The sequence below is a fragment of the Balaenoptera borealis genome (genome assembly GCF_965194805.1).
Source record: "Balaenoptera borealis genome assembly, chromosome: 13".
Lineage (NCBI taxonomy): Eukaryota > Metazoa > Chordata > Mammalia > Artiodactyla > Balaenopteridae > Balaenoptera > Balaenoptera borealis.
The window spans coordinates 41,681,879-41,706,193 of NC_138870.1; the positions used below are offsets into that span (position 1 = coordinate 41,681,879).

At 56.5% G+C, this 24,315-nt stretch overlaps 1 protein-coding gene across 10 annotated transcripts in view; it reads right to left on the reverse strand.

Annotated features, from left to right (window-relative positions):
* Positions 1-98: 98 nt before the first annotated feature.
* The window catches only part of KMT2D (lysine methyltransferase 2D), a 42,126-nt gene continuing 17,909 nt past the window's right edge, over positions 99-24,315 (reverse strand). For 4 of the 10 annotated variants that reach the window (XM_082352324.1, XM_082352325.1, XM_082352322.1 and 1 more), the window contains 33 exons: positions 24,176-24,306; positions 23,944-24,091; positions 23,679-23,744; positions 23,393-23,503; positions 23,054-23,227; positions 22,865-22,949; positions 22,393-22,634; positions 22,222-22,295; positions 21,962-22,012; positions 20,024-21,835; positions 19,738-19,917; positions 19,524-19,660; positions 17,427-19,291; positions 15,764-15,887; positions 15,533-15,617; positions 15,357-15,438; positions 15,024-15,256; positions 11,978-14,923; positions 11,704-11,844; positions 11,413-11,580; positions 11,094-11,253; positions 10,393-10,468; positions 10,046-10,221; positions 9,807-9,937; positions 8,987-9,119; positions 8,781-8,908; positions 7,494-8,634; positions 5,915-6,051; positions 5,686-5,816; positions 3,723-4,008; positions 3,410-3,483; positions 3,174-3,282; positions 99-3,034 (listed from right to left, as the gene is read on the reverse strand). In XM_082352324.1, coding sequence (XP_082208450.1) covers positions 2,942-3,034; positions 3,174-3,282; positions 3,410-3,483; positions 3,723-4,008; positions 5,686-5,816; positions 5,915-6,051; positions 7,494-8,634; positions 8,781-8,908; positions 8,987-9,119; positions 9,807-9,937; positions 10,046-10,221; positions 10,393-10,468; positions 11,094-11,253; positions 11,413-11,580; positions 11,704-11,844; positions 11,978-14,923; positions 15,024-15,256; positions 15,357-15,438; positions 15,533-15,617; positions 15,764-15,887; positions 17,427-19,291; positions 19,524-19,660; positions 19,738-19,917; positions 20,024-21,835; positions 21,962-22,012; positions 22,222-22,295; positions 22,393-22,634; positions 22,865-22,949; positions 23,054-23,227; positions 23,393-23,503; positions 23,679-23,744; positions 23,944-24,091; positions 24,176-24,306 — 11,630 coding nt within the window. In that variant the 3' untranslated portion in view covers positions 99-2,941. The other 6 variants (XM_082352327.1, XM_082352330.1, XM_082352329.1 and 3 more) reach the window with 6 other exon arrangements.

The window sequence follows — 24,315 nt, forward strand, 5'->3', positions numbered from 1 at the left end:
ACCCTTCCGGCGTGGCCTGGCCTCCGAAACCGCCCTCCCCCCGGTCCTCCCGCACCTCACGGATCCCACCGACGGCGAGGGTGACGGGACGGAGCCGCTTGTATTTAAAATGTTCTTTTTTTATTTGTCGTTTAAAAACAAACTTGGAAGAAGCAAAATCCAAAACTTGCCCTTTGCCTCTTGCAACATAAATTATGTACAGTTCAGAATGATCGCTGATACAAAACATGCCAAGGACGGGGGCGCTGGGGGTGGAGGGAGAGAGGGCGCTTTAAAACAGGGAATCATTTCATCCGTTGTTACGAAGGACCAACCTTGCTGTACAGGATACACACAACACAAAATAAAGTCTTCACGGGATTCACACTTGTCAGAGATTTATTTTTTAAAAAGGGGGAGGGAGGGTCCTGGAGGTGAGGGGAGAAGACTGTAAAGGGGAAAAACTGAAAATTGAATATGTGCAAGTGTAAACCAACCCAAAATACAAACATGGGGCACGGGGAAGGGCGGGGCGGGGGAGAGGGAATTCTGATGCAATTATACAGGCGGGGTACTTTAAAAAAAAAAAAAAAAAAAAAAAAAACCAACAACCAAAATTCCAACCTTGTAGCTTGGGTCTGAGTTAGTTTATATAAAAATTAAAAACTGTATAAGGTTTCTTCACTAAATTCTACAGGACTATCAGATACCTAGCATATGCTTACAAAGTCTGCCCCATCCCCTTTTCCCAATCCCAGGGCCCAAGCCCCAACCAGAGCCTGACTCGCAGGAGCCAATCTCCCCCTCCCTGTAGCCTAGACCTTTTTTGCTCTTGGAAAAGGAACATCCAATGGCTTTGGGGGCAGCAGCCCAGTCTCCGCACTGTCTGATTTAATTACAGTGGTTTCTGTGGGGGTGAGGGGATGTTATTTCTCTTAAACATTTGCAGCTTGAAACAGTTGAGGAAGCAGCTTAAAAAAAAAAAAAAAATCTCCCTACCCCCATCAATCCGCAACCCCCCAAATTCGAAAACAAACAAAAACAAACCTAAAATCACAACAGCAACCGTGCTCCCCCTCCAGCAGGCCCGCCCATACACCACCACCAAGCCCACCCCTACACTCCAGACATTTGATTCTTGAAAATATTAATTACAAAATGCCCTTTGCCCACAGCCCCTAGGAGAGAACTGCATATAAGCTTCATCTTCATCCCCATGGCTCCCTACCAGAGAGGGGTCTGGGGCCTCACCCACCCCCTGACCTAACCCTACCCCCAGGAAGAGGTTCAACTGCAGCACAAGCTTGGGCAGAAAGGGGAAGGACAAGGGAGGAGGCAGGGGAACCCATTACCCTCTGGCTCCCCCTGGGGCCAGCTCACTTTTGTGCGTTATAACATAGTCCAACTATACAAAAGGGGGTGGGAATCGCCCAGCCTCTATACCCCCCCCTTACAGCAGTCACAGCCAGGGGGTGGGGAGGAGGGGGTGAGGAAAAGGGCGGTAGGTTGGGTAATGGAGGGGGCTCCCCCACAAGGGGAGCTCCATGTGTCCGCCCCACGCCCCCCTACCATTTATAAACTGGTTTTGTAAAAAGAAAATAGATATATTTATATAGAATATATAAAGCACAAAAATTAGTAGTTTTACATTTGCTCTCCCCGGGGGTGGGGGGAGAGGGGAGGGTTCTCACCTCCAGCCGGCTCCCCCATGCCCCACAAGACTATGTACAATCCCATGTATAAATAGATAAATACCCCCCACCCTCCCCGCGCTGACACTAAGCTCCCCCAGCCCCACATCACCACCCCTTCCCACCAGACCAGCAGCAGTTTGGTGACGGAGGGAAAGTGGGAGCTCCGGGCCACACCCTGCCTCACTGGGTATGGGCATGCCACTCAGGGATAGCCCTCACCCTACCACCCACCCACCCTATCCAGGGGCTGGAGGGCAAATGGGCTCATGATGGGGTTGGGAAAACCGGAGGGAGATATCCTGGTCCTAAGTTTAGCACACCCCTCCCGCCCCCATGTCCAGATGGAGAAGGAAGTCCTAGAGCAACTAGGGGCCAGTCATCCCCAATCTTCATCATCATTAGCCTCAACCACCATCCCATGCCCGTAATTAAAAACAAAGATGGATTTTTTGTTGTTGTTTTTTCTTCTTCCTCCTACCCCCCTTCCACCCACTCAGAAGAGGGCAGTGAGGTGGGGGAGAGGGTTGGGGCAGTAGGGGGCTTGGAGAGGGTCTCACATTTCAAAACAGCAAAAAATCCAACACTTAAATGAGGTAGGTGTGGGTGCGGGGTCTCCTTGCCCGGCTTGCCTGGCTTGCCCTCCTGGGCAGCGGGGCGCCTCTTTCCCGTTCATGTTGCATTTGTCAGAGTGGAAAACAAGGAAACACAACCCATAGAGAGACAGAAACACAGAGGAGAAGAGGGAGACAGAGACAGATTGAGAGGGAAGGGGATGGGGGTGAGGGTGGGGGCAGGACCCGGCAGGCAGGGCCAGGTGTGGGACCCGGCCTTTGGGATTGTCAAGCTTAGTCAAGTCTCTTTGCAGCCTCGAGTTGGGCCAGAGAGGTCGGTGGGAGCAGCAGGGCTGTGAGGCCCGGCCACACATCCTCCTCCCCCCTCCCTGCTGCCTCCCAGATGCTTCTGGGTAGTTCCCAGCCCATATCCCCCTCAAACCTGAGATGCCCAATGGCTGCTTCTGTCTGACCCCTCCTGGAGCTGGGGGCAGAGATGCCAGCCTGGGGGCCAGTGGCGGGGAAGAGGGTCATCCCTGGTGCCCAGGGTGGGCTTGGCCTAGGGCCCTCTGCCCCAGCCTCCTGCTCCAGGGGCTCCGGTCAGCCGGCAGCCCCAGCCCTGGGTCCTGGCTCTGGCTGCTACCTCTCTTCCCCCTCATCCCTTTCAGGGAAGAGGTTGGGGTGGGGGACTCCCCTGCCTGGTAGCCTCAAAGCTTCTTAGTTCATCCATTTCCGACAATTCCAGGCTCCACAGTGGCAGGGGATCTTGTGCTGATCGTCCTCAAAATCAAACTGATAGTCATATGTCAGCTGGAAAGAGAAGAGGGCAGAATCAATGCCAGCCCCCCAGAGGAAGTGGGGGAGGGCAGTGGCCTTGGATTTTGACTTCCGGCAAATGGCAGAGAAGAGGGAGCTGCTTTGTCACTCACTGAGGGATGCTTCCTCTTACCTCCTCTCCTTTGGGGATTCGCCGGCTGGAGATGATGATGATTTTGTCCTCCTTGTCAAATGTCACAACTTCTGCCACACAGTTAGGGGCACAGGAATGGTTAATGTACCTAGGCAGTGGGACAAAGTCAGAAACGCCGAGCAACTGGGTTGGATGATTCTGGTTCCTTGTTGGCCCACCCCCAGAATGCCACCCTCAGGGACTCTTAAATCCCTTCTTACTCGTCCCTCTCTCACCTGGCAGGGCCTCCGGTCAACGTAGCATCAATGACATGTTCGTTGTTTATTCGAAACATGTAGATGCCTCGATTCTAGAAAGGCAGAGGTTGCAGAGGAAGGGGCAAGAATATCAGAGAATGGCAGCGGTGGTGGCGAGATCAAGGAGTGGACTTGGGCAGTGGGCTTATCTTCGTTTCTTATTCTTCCGTTCTCCTGCCTCTCCCCTCCTCTTCCCACAGCTTTCCACCTGCTCCTCTGGCCCCAATCCTGCCCCTTGCCCCTTGGCTAAGTGTGGACCACACACCATGATGGCCCCTCTGCCAGCCCATACCTGCTCCTCATAGATTTTCTCCCGCCGGTTGGCCACCTCATTGCGAATGATGGTGCCAATGTACTCAATGACCATTGTGTGCTTTTCTAGGTCCTTGGCTGCATAGAGCCCCAGGCCCTGGATACGGGAGCGAGCCAGATATACATTGTTCTTCCACTCAGTGCGGAGCCGCCGGTACTGAGATGACTTCGAGTGCACAAACTGCTTGCTGTACGGGGTGTTGGTCTCGCCTGTGAAGGTGCTCTGATATGCCTTGGACATGCTGGTGCTGTTCAGAGTGTGGGGCCTGGGAGGTGATATAGTCCATGACAAGACAGCTCTCCCCCAGACCAGGCACACGCCACCCGCTTCCTCCCTGGGATGTGCAACGCTCCAGTTAGGGGCATGTGCTGCCTTGGCAATGGAGTAGAGGCATCTGAGTCTTGGCTTTGGTGAGGCAGCAACTAGCTATGGGGACCCTTCCAACAGCCTGGGTGGCAAAGAAAGCCCAGGATGGGGGGGTGGGGCATGGAGGAAGGGAAGGGGCACTGATTCCCCTACACTGAGCCTGCTCTCCCATCTCCCCACCTTCTACCACCCTCCTGCCAAACCAGACTCAAGGCCATGCTCAAGACCTCTGGGAGGTCTTCCCCAAGCAGCCCAGGCCTGGAATTTAAGCTCATGGTTTGTTCAAATATCTGAGCCCTACTTCCTGCTCATACTGGAAGCTCTGAAAATGGGGGCCATGTCTACCACATTGGGCTGGATTTTAATTAAAATTGGCTCTGAATTCATAGCCAAAAGGTAGTATCCTTTCCTTTCTTTAGACTGTCCTCTTCTCTGATGTAACATTGGGCTCTGTGCAGGTGGCTCAGTGCAGGGGAATGACTGCTGCCTAGGAGGATGCCTTTTCACCACCCTAGGGCACCAGCCAAATTCTTGCCCATCCCAGAGCAGTGGTTTTCAAACTGATTCTTTTTTATACAGCAGAAATCTTTTTGTTTTTTTCTTTAACAAAACATTACCGGAACTCCCATACATAAACTAGATGGAAACGGAACTCTTCTGGTTGAATCCAATTTGGGGAAGGGGGAGTTATGCATGGAGAGGGCCAAGTTCTGCCTACTCAGTTTATGCATTCCAGGGCTTTCTGGAACACACACAGTTTGAAAACCACTGTTGTAGAGCATCAGGGACCAGGGCTGGCTGGGGTAGAGTTTGACGCTCTACGACAGCCTGAGGAGCAACCGAAGGCCTTCAAGAAAGCCCTCCTAGCGTGGATTTTGCCTCCCTCTACCCAGGGACCAAGGTCAGCCTACTGTGGTACACAGCAAGAACAGTGGACCACAAGTCAAGAGATAAGGCTCTGGTCCCAGCTGTGACCTTTGTCTAGTGACTTAATCTTTCTGGGTCTCAGTTTTCTCAGCTGTAAAATGGGGATCATACCACCTGCCCTACCTACCTCATAAGGTTGTTGTGAGGATCAAATGAGATAATGGATGTGAAAACGCTTTGAAAAAAAAAGTATAAAGTGCTATACAAATGTAAGGTTTTATTATTTTTCCTATTATATTCCTAATTATATATTTTTGACACCAACTCAGCCTGGGGAAGGGAAGGTGAACCTAGCACTCAGGGGGCGTCTGTCTGAGGTTTGGGAGAATCACAGGCCCCCTAGAAGCAAAACAGGAAAGGAAGGTGGTGACTGGGTCCTTTATACATTTCATATGACTTCACCACTGTCTACCCAGAACCTCCCCAATGGCCATCCCCCGGGTGCCCAAGATAAGTCTATCTCTAGACGGCAGGTCAACCCAGAATACCTGAGCAGGCTGGGGGAGGAAAGGGACACCCTAGTGATACCTGCACACCCTCTAATCAGGAGGCCTAGAGTGAACCCCCAGTCTCTCCAAGGGAACTCTGATCTGTAACCCCAAACACTTGTAATTGGCCAGAGGGTCCCTACCAACCCCCACAAGCTCACCGTTTGTAGTGTGTGAGGATTTTAGGCTCTGATCGAGCACAACCAGTGGGGTTGATCATGAGTGGCAGCTCCATCAGGGGGTGGCGTCCATAGCGGAATAAATAATTTTGACAGCTTTCCACTCCAGGCAGCTGTGGGCACAGGTCATGCTCACTTTAGCCTGAGCACTTCCGGGGCAGAACCAACCTTCCCCGTGCCCACCTGGCCCCACCCCTGGCCCCTTCCTTACTGATTCAGCTATGCGCAGCACGGCGTGCACCGTCAGCCCAAAGAGCTCCTCGCCTTTCAGGTACTCAGGGAAGAGCCGCAGCATGTCAGCCTCTTTTCTCATGGCAGCCACAGGCTCAATGATGCGATTCCACACAGCTAAGAGGCAAGGAAAGAGAGCAGCCCTCAGAGGCAACTTCTGCTCACTGACCTCAGCCCTAACCTCCATCTGAAGCTACATTTGTATTCTGTAGCCTGCCCACCTTGCTGTCAAGAGGGTGTGTGGTTCTTCAGGAGCCCCTCTTGGCCTCCCAATCTCAGTCTCCCCCAACAAGCCAGGAGGCTTCCCACCCTGGAGGGGCATCAGAGAGCCTTGTGACACAGAAACATGAACCCAGGGCCCAGGATACCCAGCACAGGCATGTTTTGGAGTTGAGAAGACTTGGGTTCAAGTTCTAATACTGGCCATGGGACCTTAAGGCAAATACCTAAATCTCTCCACTACTCAGTTTCTCTATGTGTAAAACTTGGCATAGTAATAGTACTCAGCTTGCAGGGTTTTGTGTGAACAAAATAACTTATATAAATCACTCAGCTTAGTTTGTGGCACATAGCATATGCTCACTACAATGTAACTCTTACTGTTACTTTTATCAGTAACACTGAAACTAAGATCAAGATTTTATCCAGGGAAAAGCAACCATAAGGAACTCAAGGCTAGAATCAGATTGGGTGAGCTGGAAGATGAAGTCTCAGAACTGTATCCTTGTGCTGGATGAAAGGAGAGAAGGTTAGCACTCCCCTTGACAAGGATGGAAGAGGCCTTTGGGCCTAACAACACGCATACGGTTAAGGCATTGCCACTTACTTCGTGGCATCTAACCACTGTTTTTAGATGCAAGAGGGAAGAGATATGGGAACATATGTATATGTATAACTGATTCACTTTGTTGTGGAGCAGAAACTAACACACCATTGTAAAGCAATTATACTCCAATAAAGATGTTTAAAAAAGGGCTTCCCTGGTGGTGCAGTGGTTGAGAGTCTGCCTGCCAATGCAGGACACACGGGTTCGAGCCCTGGTCTGGGAAGATCCCACATGTTGCGGAGCAGCTGGGCCCATGAGCCACAACTGCTGAGCCTGCGCGTCTGGAGCCTGTGCTCCGCAACGGGAGAGGCCGCGATGGTGAGAGGCCCGCGCACGGCGATGAGGAGTGGCCCCCGCTTGCCACAGCTAGGGAAAGCCCTCACACAGAAACGAAGACCCAACACAGCCATAAATAAATAAATTTAAAAAAAAAAAAAAAAAAGATGTTTAAAAAAAAAAAAAAGAACTGTATCCTTTAGATCCACTGAGTTAGGAAAAGGAGCTGACATATGTGTCGTCAGACAAGCAAAATATCCTCAATTACAAGGGAATTCAAGGTGACTGAGCGGTCAAAACACTTTCTCTGGAGATCTTCAAGAGACCTCTGCCTGCCCTAAGTGGGGAAGAAAGATCACCCATGAGGAGCCTGCAGGTCTCTTCTCAACATCGTAAAGGGGACGCTGGGAGACGCTTGCCCAATTCCGTATTACCACTTCAAGGGCCCCGTGCTCACCCTGGGGAGAGGCGTCAGTGAAGACCAGGTCCTCCAGGCCCTGCTCCATGACTTTGATCACAAACTCCGGCCGCCCGTTGTTCTCGCCGATGGAGCAGCGGTAGCAGCAGCGGCGGTTGTTAGTACGGAGGCTCCAGTAGATGCGCGTGGCCTCGTAGCCCACGGGATAGAGAGCGGTGGCACTGTGGAAGTCGGCCATCTGGTGGGGGAGCAGCTGTCCGATGGCGTGGAACACAAGGCCCCCCACACGGAACATGTGCAGCCGCTCTCCCCGCTGGATGATGCTGGCGATCTGCTTCACCTCATCTCGCTCAATGTAGACCCGCCGGAAGACAGCAAAAGAGCTCAGCTCCTGCTCGCAGGGCCCCTTGATCTTATGCATCGGACACAGCATGGTCTTGTCTTTGAAGAACATGCACTTGGCGCGGATGGCGCAGGCAAAATGGTAGACGTTGGGGCAACGCATGCGATTGCAGCTGCTGGTGGCACCAGTGCGCTGGCACAGGGAGCACTTGGTGAGCAGTCCTCGGTGCAGGGCAACCTCCACGTTCATCAGTGCCCCACCCTGGGTCTCATATACCTCCGTGGACCACAGGGCACAGTTGAGGTGCACCCACAAGTCCAGGTCCAGGTTCAGCAGGCGAGCGGGCCCATCCGTGGCCCCATCCCCCTCCTCATGACAGAAGCAGCAGCGCCGCATGTCTCGAGGCACCTTGTCAGGTCGCAGGGCTGTGCCAAGCTGCTCCATAAACTCTGCCACTTCCCGCTCATCCTCCTGCCGCACACCACCCTTCTGGATGGTCAGCAGCAGCCGGAGACGCTTCCAGCGCACCCCCTTCCACTTCTTGAGGCGAGGGGGCCGGGAATCTTCACCTTCTTCAGAAGGCCGGGCTCGGGGCTTGGGCCGGGCTGATTCAGGGGACGAGGCAAGTGGCAGAGGCGAGGGGACTGGTGGCTCAGCTGAGGGTTCAGCTGGAAGTTCAGCCAAGGGTTCAGCAGGGGGGCTGGCAGGAGAGGGTGCCAAAGGGGAAGGGGGTGGGGAGGGTGCTTCAGGAGGCGGCGCCGAGAGCTGCCGCACGTCCAGGTTGGAGACGTTGTAGGTGTAGCCATGCTGGATGGGTGGCTCTGGGGCGGGGCTCTCCTATGGGAAGACGCCCTGTACCATTAGTGCCAGCTCCTCGCTGAACTAGTCACCTCTCTCCTCCCACCCAGATTCCACTTGCCCAAAAGCCCTGTGCCTTCTCGGTCCTAGCCAGATACCCACCCCTTTCCCGCCAACAGACCCACCTGTTTGAGGAGACTCAAGATGTCTAACTGGCTCTTGAGGGTATAGCCGGGCAACACAGCATCAAACTGCTTCAGCCAATCAGGGCCAGCTTCTGGGCTCTTGCCTCCCAAACCCTTTTCTTTCCCACCTGCAGGAAGGAAGGGGTCAGAGCCTCCCACCAGAATCATTCCCTGCAGGTCCCAAGGAGTTTTCCTGCCAAACTCACCAGGGCCCTCAGCTTCCCCCTTCTTAGGCTCAATGCCTGCCCGGGCAGGGCTCTCTGGGAACAGCACCTCATAGGAGTTGGGGATCTTCATGCTTAGTAGCTCTGCCACTGCCACCATCACACCATTCAGGTTCTGCCAGGGCAGGAAAGGGGATGGAACAGCCGTGTCAGCAGAGTGCGTGGAGTGAGAACTACCACCAGCTTGGTAGGGACAAGGACACTCAGAAGGCAACTCCCCAAGTGGCCATGTGCCATCAGTCTTGCCCCTGTGCCGTCCAGCTTTCTCACGCATTTCCTTTATGGGCAGCCTTTCCCAAGCCGCTGTGGGCATTAACAGGAGCTCCACAGAAAGAGACCTGTGTCTACTGGGTTTGGGAAATGACACACACTACATCCACTACTTGGAAATTCACAATACACATTAGCAAAGTAAAGGATCTGAAGAGTCTTGTAATAAACAAACCTGTTTTGCTATTTTAACTGGGATTTCCAGTTTCCTTTGACCACAAAACCCTGATAACATTTTCAAAAAATCAGAATTCCACCCAGCGTGACTGGGGACATGCTGTTTTGTAGCACTCGTCACATTATACACACTCTCCTATTTGTTGACTTGTGTCTTTACCACTGAACTGTGAGCCCCTTGAGGGCAGGGACCCCTTGTGCTACATTTTTCCTAATCCCACAGTCCAGCTCAGGCTTTCATACACAGTAGGTCCTCAATACCTAGTTTTAAATGATTGGATTTATCCAGAGAAGCTCCCGGGACTGCCCACTGACCAGCATCCCCTTGGCCTCCGAGGCACCCCCAGGAACATACCTTGGCAGCAGCGGCAGAAACTGTCAGCATGACTGACACCTCGCTTCCTTTGCCCTTTTCCCAAGTTGTGGCAGGCAGCTTCCCAGGGGCCTCCAGATCCAGGGCCCCATAAGGTTTGCTATCTGGGAAGACTGAATGAGAAAGAGGGACCTGTGTAAGCTCCAGCTGCCTCTCTCCCCAACCTCTGACAATGCAGCCCAGCCTGGCCAGGACTGGTCCATGCCCAGAGCAACCTCTACCTGGGATGCTGGCCCGAGGAATGATGGGGATGACGGGGGAGAGAGCCCGGTCGTCCTGCTCCCACCGGCCTGAGCCCAGCTGAGGGAAACGAGGGGCTTCCTCCCCCAGGATGCTCTCGGGGGACGAAGCTGGCACAATGCTGTCAGGAGAATCGCTGTCCTCGTCACTCTCCATCCTGTGGGCCAAAAGTAGACATCCATTGCTAAGGCCCTACAGATGCCACCTCCCAAATCTAGAGATTAGTAGATGTCACAGCCCTGCTTGAAATCTGCCGCCGTCCAAGGGAAAAATAAGGCGACCTGCCCGCACCCCAATTCCTCATCCCCATTTCTGGCCCCACCCGCACCTGACATCCTCAGTCTGATTGTGAGGGGGCGTAGGCAAGGCGGCCAGCAGGTCTAGACTCTTCACCTCTGAAGCATCTGAGGGGTAGGTGGGAGAAGAAAAGTCAGGCTGAGGGTGGCCAGAGCCAATGGTGCTTTCTCCCATATGTTTCAGGCCTAACTAGTACAAGACCTAGCTTAGCTATCATGACCACTGTCTACCCATCCACCCACCTACCAGTTTAGGGCAGACAACCTATATTTATTGAGCCTTTCTAAAGAGGTACTCTGTAAGTACATTCTTTGTTTATAGTTTTTTAGCGACTCCATTAGGCGAGCACTATTTTTATTCCACAGTGAGAAAACTGAGGCTCACACAAGTCAATCAATTTGGCTGCAGTAACACAGCTAAATAAATGCAGGAGCCAGAATTCAAATCCAGATCTGACTGTAGTTCGTACCCACTGGGTAAGGAAGCTGGGCTATTCCCTGTAAGCGAAAGCTTCATAAATACTCTCCCTGTCCTGTTGCCTTTGCTCTAGACTCCAGAAGCCAACCCTTGCCTCCAACAAATCAGTCCTAAAGAGGCCCTTCTTATCTCAAGGACCCTGTCGTGTATGCACACAGAGCAACACGCAACCCACTCCTATCTTAAACTGTACCACATGACCCCAGCCACCAAGACCTAGCGGAGAAGGAGAAGTTCACTCCGTTCCTGACTTACCCCTCAGCGTCCCTTCAGCATCCCGGGCAGAGGTGGCATCCTTGGGGTGCTCCCCCAGCTCTTCAGATGGAGTGACGCCATTCACCATCTTCTGCTGCACCGATGGGGGTGGGGTGGGGGGCAGCGACGAGGGTGGTGTCGGCGGGTTACTCAGGTTATTCTGGGGGTGGGGTGGGGTGTTGTGTGCAAGATGGCATAGGGAGACTGACATGATCTCCTGGCCCTACACTATACCAGCAATTTCCACAAGTCTGCCACCCCCATCTCCACCCCCCCCAGGAACCTCATCGTCCCCAAAAGGTATTGCCATTTTTCTGACCTTGGTAAGCAGCTGGGAATAGTAGTCAGGGCCCGTGGGCAGCGCCCCACTTCCAAAGGCCCCCCTCAGCTGGCACTGCCCATTGATTGGGCAGCCGCTGCCAAAGGGAGCAAAGAGGCTAAAATTGGCGGTGATGGTAGGCTCCGTGAGGGGCAGCAGGGACAGCTCCTAGGAGGGGCAAGATGACAAGGTTGGAAACCTGCAGCGTGTACATCTCTGCTACTGCACAGTTGGGGGCCAGGCTGCCCCCTAACCTGGGATGGGACCAGGGGACTGGCTCCTGGGGGTCACCTGTTTCAGCTGTTTCAGCAAGGCCTCGCTGGCCCTGACCCCGTCCTCCTTCCGCAGCTTCTTTCGGGAGCTCACCAACCTGTCGCTTGCCTTCTGTACCCTCTTGGGCTTCGGTGTCAAAGGCTTCCTTGCTGCTGTATCCTAAGCCAGATAAACCCACAGTGAAGGCTGCTGTCCCCCTCGGAGCCCTCACCTCATTTCACCCAGACCTGTTCACTCTGCCCCCGGGCTCCAGGCCCCGCACTGTCTGCTCCACTCCAGCTAGAGTACTCACCTCCTTGTTGCTGGGGGTACCCTGTAGTTTCTGCTCCAGCCCAGCCAGCTTGCTGTCAATGTGCCCGTTGATCTCAGCTCGCAGCCCCTCGGGCCCCCGCCCAGTGCTGAGTTGCACATTCTTTGCTCGTAGAAGCTTCTGCAAGAGCAGATGCCCGGCCTCTGAGCGAGGGCCTGCCAGCAGGAGGTGGTTGCTGGTACCTGGTGCCCCTATTGGCTCCCCGTTGGCCTCCCTCTTCACTGCCTGGGCTCCCAGGGCACATGGCTCTTCCCGAGGCTCCTGCTTGATGCTGAGATGGGGTGGCTCGGGTACCACCTGCCCATTCACCTGCTCCAGATGCCCAGGTACCAGGCTGCTTTGGTCCGGCTTCTGGGCTTCCGCTAGGTTGTCTGGGGGGTCCCAAGGTCCCAGCCCCTTGCCAAAGAAGGTATCTGCAAGCTGGGCAGCAGCAGGTGAGACCCTCCCAGGAGGCAGCTCCAAGGGTGGCCCCTGGGGTTTTGGGGTTCCTGGTTGTGTGGTAGGGAGCTGGGCCTCAGAGGGAAGCTGGGAGCTGGGGGAAGGTAACTGTGAAGAAGGTCTCTTTGGCTCTTGGGGGCTGGATGGTGGAGGTGTGGGAAGGACAGGGCCAAGGACTGGTCCTGTGGATAAGGCTCCTTGTGGGGCGGGGAGCCGGGGTGGGCCCTGAGGTCGAAGCCCTGCCCCCAGCTCCTGAAGAGGGCCTGTCTGGGATCCAGGGAAGCCCCCAAGTTGGGGTTGGCGGCCCAGGAGGCCCTGGAAGGGAGAGGGCTGGGTCCCAGGCTCCTGGTAGGGTGGGGCCTGGCGTACTGCCTGACTCTGCTGTAGCTGCCGCTGCATGAGGAGTGCCTGTAGCTGCTGCTGCTGCTGAGGACTCAAGTGCCGCAGCTGTGGGTTTTTGGCCAGGACTCCTTGAAGCTGTGCTCGAAGCTGACCCACTGTAGGCATGACCCCAGCTCCAGGCAGGCTCTGCCCAGACTGGGGGACAGATCCTGGTTTGGCAGGCTGTGGCCCTGCATTATTTTGCATGGGCCGCTCTAGTCCAGGGGGCTGTTGGGAGCTCAGAAGATTCTGGGTCATGGGTCCAGGCTGCTCCCCTAAGGAAACAGAGGATTGGGCCAGCACGTGGGGCACAGATGAGGCCTCAGAAGATGATCCACTGCCTGGTTGCCCATGGCTTCCCACACCCGCTGTGTGGAGCAAGTTAACTTGCTGCTGCTGTTGTCCTGGGAGCCTCAGAGGTGGCTGCAGCTGCACAGAGCTGGGCTGAGCCTGGGCCTGGGGTTGGACAAGGAGGAGTTGTGAGTCCCCGGAGAGTGAGGGCTTTACCTCCCCTGGTTCAGTGGCCACTGACTCTGGTACAGTCCCTACAGCTAACGGCCCTCCCTGATGCGTGGAGGGCCCCTCAGTGGCCTCTGGAGGAAGAGCCGCCTCTACAATGTTTTGTTCCTTGCCCGTTAGGATGAGGGTTGGGCCCAGGGCTCCGGGGCTAGAAAAGTGTTGCAGAGGCTTGGCTGGCATGCCAGGGCCGAGTGTCACTTGCTGCTGTTGCTGTTGCTGTTGCTGCTGCTGCTGCTGCTGCTGCTGCTGCTGCTGCTGCTGCTGCTGCTGCTGCTGCTGCTGCTGCTGCTGCTGCTGCTGCTGCTGCTGAGGAGACAGTAAAGTTCGACTCTGGCTCAAGAGGCCCATCTGCTGCTGCTGTTGTTGAAGCTGCTGCTGCTGCTGCTGCTGTTGTAGCTGCTGCTGCTGCTGCTGTTGTAGCTGCTGCTGCTGCTGCTGTTGTAGCTGCTGCTGCTGCTGCTGTTGTAGCTGCTGCTGCTGCTGTTGTTGTAGCTGCTGCTGCTGCTGCTGCTGCTGCTGTTGTTGAAGCTGCTGCTGCTGCTGCTGCTGTTGTAGCTGCTGCTGCTGCTGCTGTTGTAGCTGCTGCTGCTGCTGCTGTTGTAGCTGCTGCTGCTGCTGCTGTTGTAGCTGCTGCTGCTGCAGCTGTTGCTGCTGCAAGGAGGCCATGGGCTGAGCACTCAGTTTGGGCTGCCCACTGTGTGGCATCAGACCCTGCTGAAGATGGGAAAGCCCTGCCATGGATCCCTGCTGTTGGTGCTGCTGCTGCTGCTGCTGCTGCTGGGATGTGACCAGCCGGTGTCCCATAAGGCCCTGACCCTGCTGTGCCAGCTGGGGGGAACTCAGCACCCGGGGCTGGGTCAGGATCACCTGTCTGTGAGGGCCCTGGGGGCCCAGAGCTCCAGGGTGCTGCTGCTGCTGCTGCTGCTGCTGCAACACTGCCACCTGGGCAGGGCCCAGCATGCCCTGGGGCCCCTGGGGTGGCTGGGGGGACAGCTGCTGGACCAAGAGGCCCTGATGGCTGCTGGGAGGCAGAAGCCCTTGGGGCTTGGGACCCAGACCCTGGTTTGCCGGTACCCCTGGGCCCTGTTGCTGTTGCTGCTGGATTGCCACCTGTCCTAGGAGGTGCTGCTGCTGCTGTTGCAGTTTCTGGGCAAGCTGCAGGCGTTGCTGCTGTAGCTGCAGCTGCCTCTCCTGTAAAAGCCTCGAGTCAGGTCCTAGGCCTCGAAGAGCAAGGTTGCCAGGGAAAAAGCTCCCTGAGGGGCCAGCCAGGGCCCCAGCCCCACCAGAATGTTGCTGTTGCTGCTGCTGGGCCAGGGTGGTGTTGAGGAAGGGGCCACCAGGCTGTCCAGGTAGTGCCATGCCCCCGGGGGGCAGGCGAAGACCTGCAGCTTGCCCACCGGGGGGCCCCTGTGGTGGCTGCAGCCCATGGCCGGGGAGCAGCTGACCAGGAAGCTTGGTGAGTAGCCGGGGGCTCTGGGAAGGGCTAAGGGCCAATACAGCTGAGTGCTGCTGCTGTTGCTGCTGCTGCTGCTGCTGCTTATTCCGATATTCTGCCATGAGATTAGTGTGCTCCTTCTGCTGCTTCCGGACCTAACATGGAAGGGTCAGGGAGGTCAGCCTGGAGCCTGCCCACCCATGCCATCCCTCTTCCCAGGCTCCTGGTTGCTAGGCTGAAGTCTGCCTTCCCCACCTGATCCAGCTGTTTCTGGATCTTGCTCTGTTGTTCTGTAACCAGCTTGAGCTTCTCAGCATCAGCCTCTGGGAACTCACGGCCAGCCTTTTTGGCAGTGCGCTGCTTGGCGCACAGAGCTTTCCGGGACTTGCGGTGCACCCCGATCTGCTCCTCTAGCACCTTCAGTTGCATCTGTAGGAGCTGCTGGGTATGGAACAGCCACTCCTCATACTGCCGCTGGTCAGCCTCATCTGGGAAAGGAAGCGGGCGGGTGTCAGGTGATCCAAATCCCTCTTTCCCCACATACCCCAAGCCACTTCCTTGCACACTCCTCCCCATCCCCATACTCACTGATCACTCCCTGGGCAAAAGTGGGTGGATTGGGACGAGGCTGGGAGGGGTCACCGGCACTCCGCTCCTGTGACGAGAGAGACTGCTAAAGGGTCACTGTTCTGTACCAGGCCCTAAGAAGGGTGGCCTGATGCCATAGGACCCAAGCTCCCACTCCCACCTGACCATTTATTTACCTGGCCACTCCCAGCTGCCACGTGGTTCTGCAGATCACTGCCGGGCCCCCCTGAGAGTCTCTGGGCTAGCAGGGACACTTGCTGCCTGGAGTCCGCCAAAGCAAAGAGGATGTGTCGGTGATGGGGAACGTTGAAGGGCAAAGAGGTGGGACAAGAAGGAAGTAGGATGAGGAAGAACAGGGGAAGGACTGGAAAAAGAAAGGGCCAACCCTCCCACCCTGCAAGTCTTACCTGTTCATACCAGGTGCCACTCCAATGCTGCCCTGAGCCATCACCTTCTTGATGCCTTTCAAAGCAACCATCTTGGCCTTTGCAATAGGATCAATGATATCTTCTGCAGCAAATTTGTCCAGGTCTGGAGAGGGAGGAGCCAAGTGAGCTGGGCATTGAGGTCAATGCCCCATTCCATGTCTACTGTTCCAACACCTTGACCTCCACTAAGCCAAGCAGAACAATGGCATGGCATGGTGGAAAGACCACTGGACTAGGAGCCAGGCAGCATAGGTGACTCAGTTCTATTATTCACAGGACATGTGGCTCCGTTTTTACTTGCACAGTGCTAGGAAAAGGTACTCAGTAAATATCTGTTGAGCCAATATATCAATGTCATTTCACCTCTATGGGCCTCAGTTTACTCTTCTATTTGACAGAGATCATGATTCCTTATTCTGCTCACCTCATGGAGCTATTGAGAGGATCAAATGTGACCAGAATACGAGTACACTTTATGACCTAGAAAGCATTCTTCAAAAGTAGTGTTCTTAGGGCAACTAAGTGCAGCCCAAGAACCCAAGATGTGGGCACTGTGCCAAAGCCCAACGCCAGAGCTGTTTTGGGCACAACACGCATCACCTACAGACCACTCTTCTGCCTGTCCAGGATGCTGGGTAGGAAAAGAGAAACTAGCAGCCACCAAAAACTTAAATCTTCCTAAAATCCTGTACATTGTATATTTCTCCACTGCTCAGAAAGCTTAACTGACTCCCTACTTTTTTTTCTTTTTTTGGCCCCGCCGAGCTGCATGTGGGATCTTAGTTCCCCAGTCAGGGATCGAACCCTCGCGCCCTGGATTGGAAGCAGTCTTCACCACTGCACTGCCAGGGAAGTCCCCTGACCCCCTACTTTTAAGAGGACTAACCAAACTCCCTCTCCTGGTTATTTTGAGGCCGTAAAACAGTTAAGAGGATATGAGGGCCAGGGTTCAAATTCCAGCTCTGTTAGTTGTGCTGGGCAAGTTAACTTAACCTTGGGCAACTTAACTTAACCTCTCTGCCTCAGTTTCCTTTTCTATAATCCAAGATAATAATAGTACCTATTTAATGTGTTTGTTGTGATGATTAAATTATACAATGAATGTAAAGCGCTCAGCACAGTGTCTGGCATAGCAAACAACCGTTATCCAATAGACGCTATTATAATTTGAGGTCTTCTTCAATCTGAGCCCTCTTCTTACCTCTCCAAAGCTACGGTGGCGCCCCCTCACTTCCCTCCGCAAAGCCTGCTCCAGCCTAACCACTCCACTCATTGTCTCCAAATATACCCCATGGGCTTTCCTGCTGCTAAGTCTCACTAAGTCTTTTCACCAACCCGGTTGCTTTTTCTTGCACCACTTCTCTCCAAGTCCTAATCTTTGGGTCTCACCGCAGCTACAAAGCCTTTGCTAATCAGACTTCATGCGTCTATTCCATTCATTCATTCAACATTTGAATGCCTGCTGTATGCCAGGCACTATTCTCCCTTAAAAGCTACAGTGCTTCTGCTTATACCACTCGTATGGAATCTGGCCAAAGCTCTTTGTGTCCCATCCCCTTTAACTAGGGAGGATCTTGGGTCTGCAGCCTCAGTGAGCATTTAGTGGTCACAGTGATAAGCCAGCGCCCCCAGCTGAGGTTACCTGTATCCGGGAAGAAGCTGTTAGCCAGCTGCTGCTGCATTGCCAGCTGCTGCGGTTTCATGCACATGGAAGGTGGCATGGTACCCATGGGCTTCTGTGCCAGCACTGGCTGCGGGCTCTGCTGGGGCACCAAGCCTGCCTGTCCCCCATGCTGCCCACTTAGCATATGCCCTTGGTTGGACACCATGGTCATGGATGGGGCCAGGCGCTGCTGGAGGGCATGAGCTGGTGGCTGGGTGGGCATCAGTGGCTGGGCCAAGCCTGGCTGTCGGGAACCTCCAAGTCCCAGGGCAAGCTGCTGCTGGGCGCCAGCCAAACTGGGAGAAGAGCCCTCATGTGGCAAAGGCACAGGCTGGGCAGGGCCTGGGGTGGACAGCAGGGAATGCTGCTGTTGCTGCTGCTGCTGGGCAGGCTGCAGCTGTGCTGAGAGCTGCTGTTTCTTCTGCAGCTCCTTCTTCTCATGTTCCAACAGGTCCTCGATGAGCAGGGGCAACTCACTGGCTACCAGTGAGCTCTCCATCTTGTCCAGCTCATCCCCAGATGCATGTCCACCGGGCAAGGTCAGGGCCCCACTCTCTAGCTCAAACTTTTCCAGCAGGGAGGACCCTCCTGGGCCACTCAGTGGGCTGGGGGTCAGCAGGTGAGCTGGTGGTCCTCCTGTGGTCCCAAAGGGGACCTTCTCAGCTGGGTGCCCACTACTGGAAAAAGGTCCTGGGCCCATTCGAGTGTCCCGGCTGCCCACCACACTCTGTCCTGGCTTCAGCCCCAGGCCTAGGGAAGTGGTGGCTGGAGCTGGCTCTACCTTGGGGGTGGTAATGGTAAACTGGCAAGGGGAAGGGTGGCGCCCACCCTCCTCCAACTTGGGCTTCACCTCGGGGAGCACAGATGCCAGACGGGGCTCAGAGGCATCAGCAGCGGGGGGAGGGCGCTCCTCAGGGCCCAAGGGTCCTGGCTCCACCCCCCGCAACAGAGCCTCCCGCTCAGCCTTTTCATTGGCCGACTCCACCAGCCTCAGATGCTCATTGAAGATGTCCTTCTTGTCCCCGGTGTCCAGCTCAGGGTCAGTATAGGCCAGCAGGTCAAACTCATCCCCGTTGAGCAGGTCGTCCAGGTGGGGATCATTGGTCTCCAGGTTTTCCAGGGTGCCCAGCTCATCATCTCCCTTGGCCACATCCACACCCAGGCCCAGGTGAGCAAGCTCCTCATCATCCTCCAGGGCCTTGTGGGCATCAAAGTCATCGTCCAACTCAGGATCCTCACAGGGTAACTTCCCAGCTTCCAGGGCCAGAGGAGGGCGGCCAAGCTCAGTGCCTGAGGGGGGCCGGCTGACTAGCTCCAAGCCAGCGGGCGCGTTGGGACCCTTGGTATGGGGCGTTGGATGCAGGCCGTTGTTCAGTTCAGGGGCCGGCGGGGCTGAGGGTTTCTGGGGAGGAAGGCCTGACACTGCTAGGCCACGAAGCCCTTCAGGGGCCAGTCGGTGAGAATCCTCAGTTACAGGGAAAAAACGGGGTCTCTGAGGGGGGCCCTGACCAGGAAACGGAGGCACCCCCGGTCCCAGTCCTTTCTGTACATTGTGCCGCAACTCAATGAACTGGGCAGGACCAGCTGGACCAGGCACTGGCTCACCAGGGCCAGGCAGGCGGGTGGGAATTCCCGCCAAGGGGGAACCTATGGCTTGGCGGCCAAGTTCAGGCCCAGGAGTTGACGGAAAGCGTGTCGACATGGCAAGTCGCATGGAAGTTGCTGCTGTTGCCTGTTGCTGCTGCTGCTGCTGCTGCCACAGTTGCTGCTGCTGCTGCTGCAAGGGCAGGGACCCAGGATACGGTGCTCGCTGATAGAAGGCTTGGGAGCCTCCCACCAATTGCCTGGAAGAATATGCAGTAGTCAGTAAGACGGAAGCAGGATGAAAAAGAGCTAGAACACGGGCTGCCCTAAGGAAGGAAGGCTGGAGTTAATGCAGTGAGGGGGAAGGAATGGGGAAGAGAAGTTAAGTGATACTGAAGAAGGATTAGAGAGACAGGAAAATCAGAGGCAGCACACAATGGTGGTACAATATGTTCCCTTGATTTTCCCCCAGGGCACCCCCTGGAGCCTCACCGGCTGTTCACATCCATAGCGGAAGGGGTGGCTGGTGGAGGTGGCCGGGAGAGTCGGTCATCACTGGGGAAAGCCCCCGGCCCCAGGATGGGGCCACCCAGCTTGCTTGGGGGCAGCCCCACAAGGCTGCTCTTGTCCTAGGAGAGATGAGGGTAGATGAAGGTGGGGCCACCTTCAGCATCTTGGATCCACTACCCCTTGCCACTCCACCTACCTGGGTGCCAGCAAAGGGGGTCTGGCCTCGACCCAGCTGCTCAAAGGCAGGGCTACTAGGCTCAGCACCCCAGCTGCCCGGGGGCCCCACTGCTCCGGCAGCTGCCGCAGTTTCCTTCTCCTGCCGAAGGGTGTTGCGCTGGATCTGCTGCCGAATCAGCAGCTCCCGTAGTCGTTGGCGCTGCGCAGAGAACAGAGAAGAGGGGTAAGTCCATTCTACTCGAACCAAAGGGCTGGCACAGAAACAGAGGAGACGTGGGGGGCTCAGGTCCAGGATGTCGACTCACCTGTCGTTGCTTCTCCAGCTCTGTCTGACTGAGGCTGGACATGCCTGGGTCCTGGGTACCTGGAAGTTCAGGTGCCGCCAAAGAGCTGCCCATCCCAGCCCCTGGGTCTTCTCGCTTCTCAGCTGGAGAGGTGATGCCTGCCCGCTGTGAGGCTCCATGGGACAGGTAGGGGAGGGATCCATCGGGTGCAGGTGGTGGAAGGACTGATGGGGGGCGCAGTGGGGACAGCCCATAGCCCTCTCCTGTGGACCCACTGCTGGGTCCCAGAGGGCTGCCCGATGGGTGGAAGTTCCCTGTGGCTACTGTGTAGTTTGTGCTTTGAGGCTTGCCCAAGGTAGGGCCGGGCCCAAAATGGCTGTTGATCCCATGGGGTGGAGGGAGACCAGGCTGAGGGACAGGGGGCTTTAGCGAAGGCTCCCCTACTGCCTGAGGGAAAGTGAAACGCATGGGAGAAGGGGTGCCTACAAATGCACCAGTCCCAGGGGACCGGGCAAAATTGGGGGGCTGCACACTTGGGACCTTGGCATGGAGCTCACCTGCCGGCCCTGAGGGCAGGGCTGCTGGGAAACCCCCAGCCCCCAACGGAGTGTGGGCTAGAGGCCCAGCCTTGAAGGCAACTTCAGGGGGCTGGGGGCGGGGTGGCTTATGCAGTGGGGCAAACGGGTCCCGGGACTGAGGGCGTGACGGTGGGCGGGAATAGGGGTCAGGGGACTGGAAGCGAGGGGTAACAGGGGACGGGCAGAAAGCCTCAGCAGACAGAGGACGGGGTGTCAGCGGGGACTGGGAGCTGGACTGGGACTGGGGACTGGCGGGCACTCGGGAGAAAGGGTCAGAGGGCAGCGAGCGAGGAGGCAGGGCACAGCAGCTCTCAGGGGGCGGGGGCGGGGGCCGAGGGGTCAACGGCGGTTGGGCATAGGGGTCAGGGTAGGAGCCAGGGCGAAAGATGTCCGAGTGGCTGGGAGGGGAAGGGGCCAAAGCCTGGGCAGGGGGCGGCTCCTGGGGCCTTAGGCCCAAGCCTGGGCTCTGGGGCTCTACCTGAGATGCCCGAGGGGTCAGGGGGGCTTTGAAGACGTCGGGTGCCTTTAACTCCAGGCCACCCAGATGGGGGCCTGAGGAGGGTGAGTCAACAAAGCCCAGGTTTGGGGGCCCATAGCTGGGAGAGGATGCCCCAAGCTCTTCCTTCTTCACCTCTAGGGCCTTCCGAGACTCCCCGAAAGGCAGGGGCGACAGCAGAGGCTCAGAAGCCTTGCCTCCCCCTACCCCTGGGCTCTCAGGCACAGCCAGGTTGTCCAGTGAGGGGCAGCGGGGTTTGAGGAAGGGGTCAGGTGTGGAGGGCTGGTGTCGGGGGGTGCCAGGTGGGGTGGTGTGGAACTCCCCTGGCTGGCCGGTCCCAGGACGAGATGAGGCGCCCAGCGTCGCGGGCTGCGCGGGGGCCCCGGTAGGACTAGGATAGGGAGGATAGGTGGGTGGTGCCGTGGGGAAGCGGGGCTCCAGAGCGTAGGCGGGGGCCAGTCCAAAGGGGTCCTGCGAAGGCACTTGGGCGGGCACCTGGGGTGGGAGCTTGAGGAAGAGCTCACCGGGCGAGTCGGGGCCGGGCACCGTGCCCGCCGGCGGCTTCAGGAACCCATCCGCAGAGGTAGACAAGCCGGCGGGGGGAGTGGGGCTGCCAATGAAAATGGTGGGGGCAGCAGCAGGAGGCGGGCTGCCCAGTGCCCCTGGCTGGGGGGGAATGCGGAGATGAAGGGCCGGTCGGTCAGTCTTACGGGCCATGTCGCCCACCTTGGTCTGCTTGTTGATCTGGCTCTCAGCCTGCTACAGGGGGAGACCAGGCACAGAGCAGTCAGGCTGCTGTGGGCAGGCCCTATGTCCCCCCTACCCTTAGAGAGCCCGCCCCACTACAGGCCTTGGATGGCACGACCCAGCCTGGCCCCCACTCACCTTTTGCACCTTGCTGATGCGGTGAGCTGCCCGGTTATCTTTGGCCTTTTGCTGAGGAATAAAGGACACAACCTTAGGCTAGGACGCAATCTCACGCTCAGCCCCCAGCCCTCGCAATGTCACTCACACTGCCTACCCAGAAGCCGATCCCTACTGGCCCAGCTGCTTTGGGAGTGGGGAATGGAAAGAACTGAGGCGACCTTCCCAAAGTCACCCCGCACCCTCAGTTCCCATGCTGACCCAGGCTCCCTCTGTCTCACCAGGTAGGGGGCTTTATCAGCAGCTGGAACTTTTCTCCAGAGCTTCATGATTTGTTTGCAGCGGCTAGACCAGTCTGGAGGGCAGAGAGAATGTGTTAGAGGAGACCTGGCAGGTGACCCCTGCACGTGCCATGTTACAGGTTGTCTCCCTTGCCCTCATCCCACGGGTACCTGGGTAATCTTGCTTGAGATTGGGAAAGTTAATGTTGGCATAGAGCACAGGTGAGATGGTAGAGAGCTGGCCCAACTCCTCGTCCTTCTCCCAGCGCTGAAGACTCCGCTGGTTGTAGGAGAGCCCGTCGCCCTCACCCTCTGTGGTGGGCGTGGTCGGAGTGGAGGGCGTGGTGCCCCCCGAGCCTGTCCAGGGGCTGTCTGGCTCACCGGGCTCCGGGCTAAAGAAGCCCCCGCGCTCCCTGGGGCGCAGGGGCGGAGAGTCACAGAGGGCAGGGACGCCAAGCCCCACCCCAGACAAACTGCCCAGAGTCCCCAGGCCACTGCCCTGCCCCAACAGAGGACAGTCACTAACAAAGGAGCAGAGGGAGGTGTTGCTACAGCAGCACCCAAGAGTCCAAGGTTCCCTCCCTTGGCATGGCCCCAGTTGGAGGGAAGGGACTGCCCACGGGGGTTAAGCATAAATACCAACCTAGAATCCAGGAATGGGGACTGGCAAAGGCCCGGGTAGGAGTCCATTGGGCTGCTGGAGGGGAGACTGCCCAAAGGGAGTCCACCTACAAGAGGCACAGGATCAGCGAAAGGAGTAAGTGGCCCATCCTGGAGGCAGGCTTGGCCATACCTGCCCACCCAGTTTTCAAACCACTCCTATCCGGATCACCTTGAAGAAAGGGCCTCTGTAGCGGTGTACGGCTGCCATCGAGGCCAGGGGTTCCACAACCCAGATGTTGCTCTCGTTCAGAACCCAGAACATCCTTGAAAAGCTGCTGCAGGTCCTTGGATTCCATCTTGGGCAGTTCTGTGAGGGATCGATGAAGGATGCTGCTGAGGAAGACTGGGGAGTTGAAGGGACACCACAGGGCTACAAACGGTCACGGCCAGGGAAGGGGCCCACGACTCCCCACTAGAGAAGCTGTACAGATGAGAGTCTCAAAGGTAGGATGCTCTCCTTCTCCCACAGAGGACCCTTATACGCAAGGAGTGAGGGTCACAGCCTCACCTTCTGTGGGAATCCTGTCTAAGTCAGAGCTAAGCATCCCTTCACCCGGGGTGCCTGGCTTCTCAGGGTCACTAGGCACTGGGGATGCCTTTACGCCGCCATCCTCAGGTCCTGCAATTGCCAGGAGAAACCCATCAGCCAAGGCCAGTATGGAGGTACCACACTGGCCACCCTGAACCACAGAAGGCATGGAACGCTTTCTAGCCTCCAACCCTGATAGTGCTCAGGGGCAGAACAGGTTGACAGAAGCAAAACCAAGATGGCACACAGTCCCAGCAGCCCTCACCTGACGTATCAGCCTTGCCCTCAGGACCACGGGATTCTTCATCTGCAACATCCGGACCATCATCTCCTACGAGCAACAGTCGCCATTCCAATCAGAGATGCCCTACATGTGATGCCCCGAATAGGACCCCAGCTCCAAGGCCAGGGCCCTTGGCCCACCCTCAACTCCTGGAGACCAGCCCATTTCCCACTAAAATCTCTTACCAGCTTCTAAGCACAGAGTGAAGTTGGACCCCTTCAGACCACCTTACCCCCACACGACTGACCTTTCTGTGAGGTTGGGAGCTCCTTCCTATCTGAGCCTCCATCCCCCTTGGCTTTTGGGGTTCCTAGTCCAAAGCTTGGCCGGCCCACCCCAACTGCAAAAAGGGCCTTCCGGCTCAGGTCCAGCAGCTCCTTCCCAAAGAAGGCTTCCTGTGGGAGGAGTCAGGGAGAAACAGGCTTCTTCATGCCCTGCAGGACCGACACTGCCCTTGCCCCTCGGAGCCTAAGACCCACCTGCAGATAAGCAGGGAACATGTCCTCTAGTTTGCTCTTCTTGCGCCCTCGCCGCTGCTGCTTCTTCTTCTCATCCCCATCAGCTAAGCTCTGGTCCACAGAGCCCTCTGCAGGCAGGTCGGCAGGCAACACTGGGGACC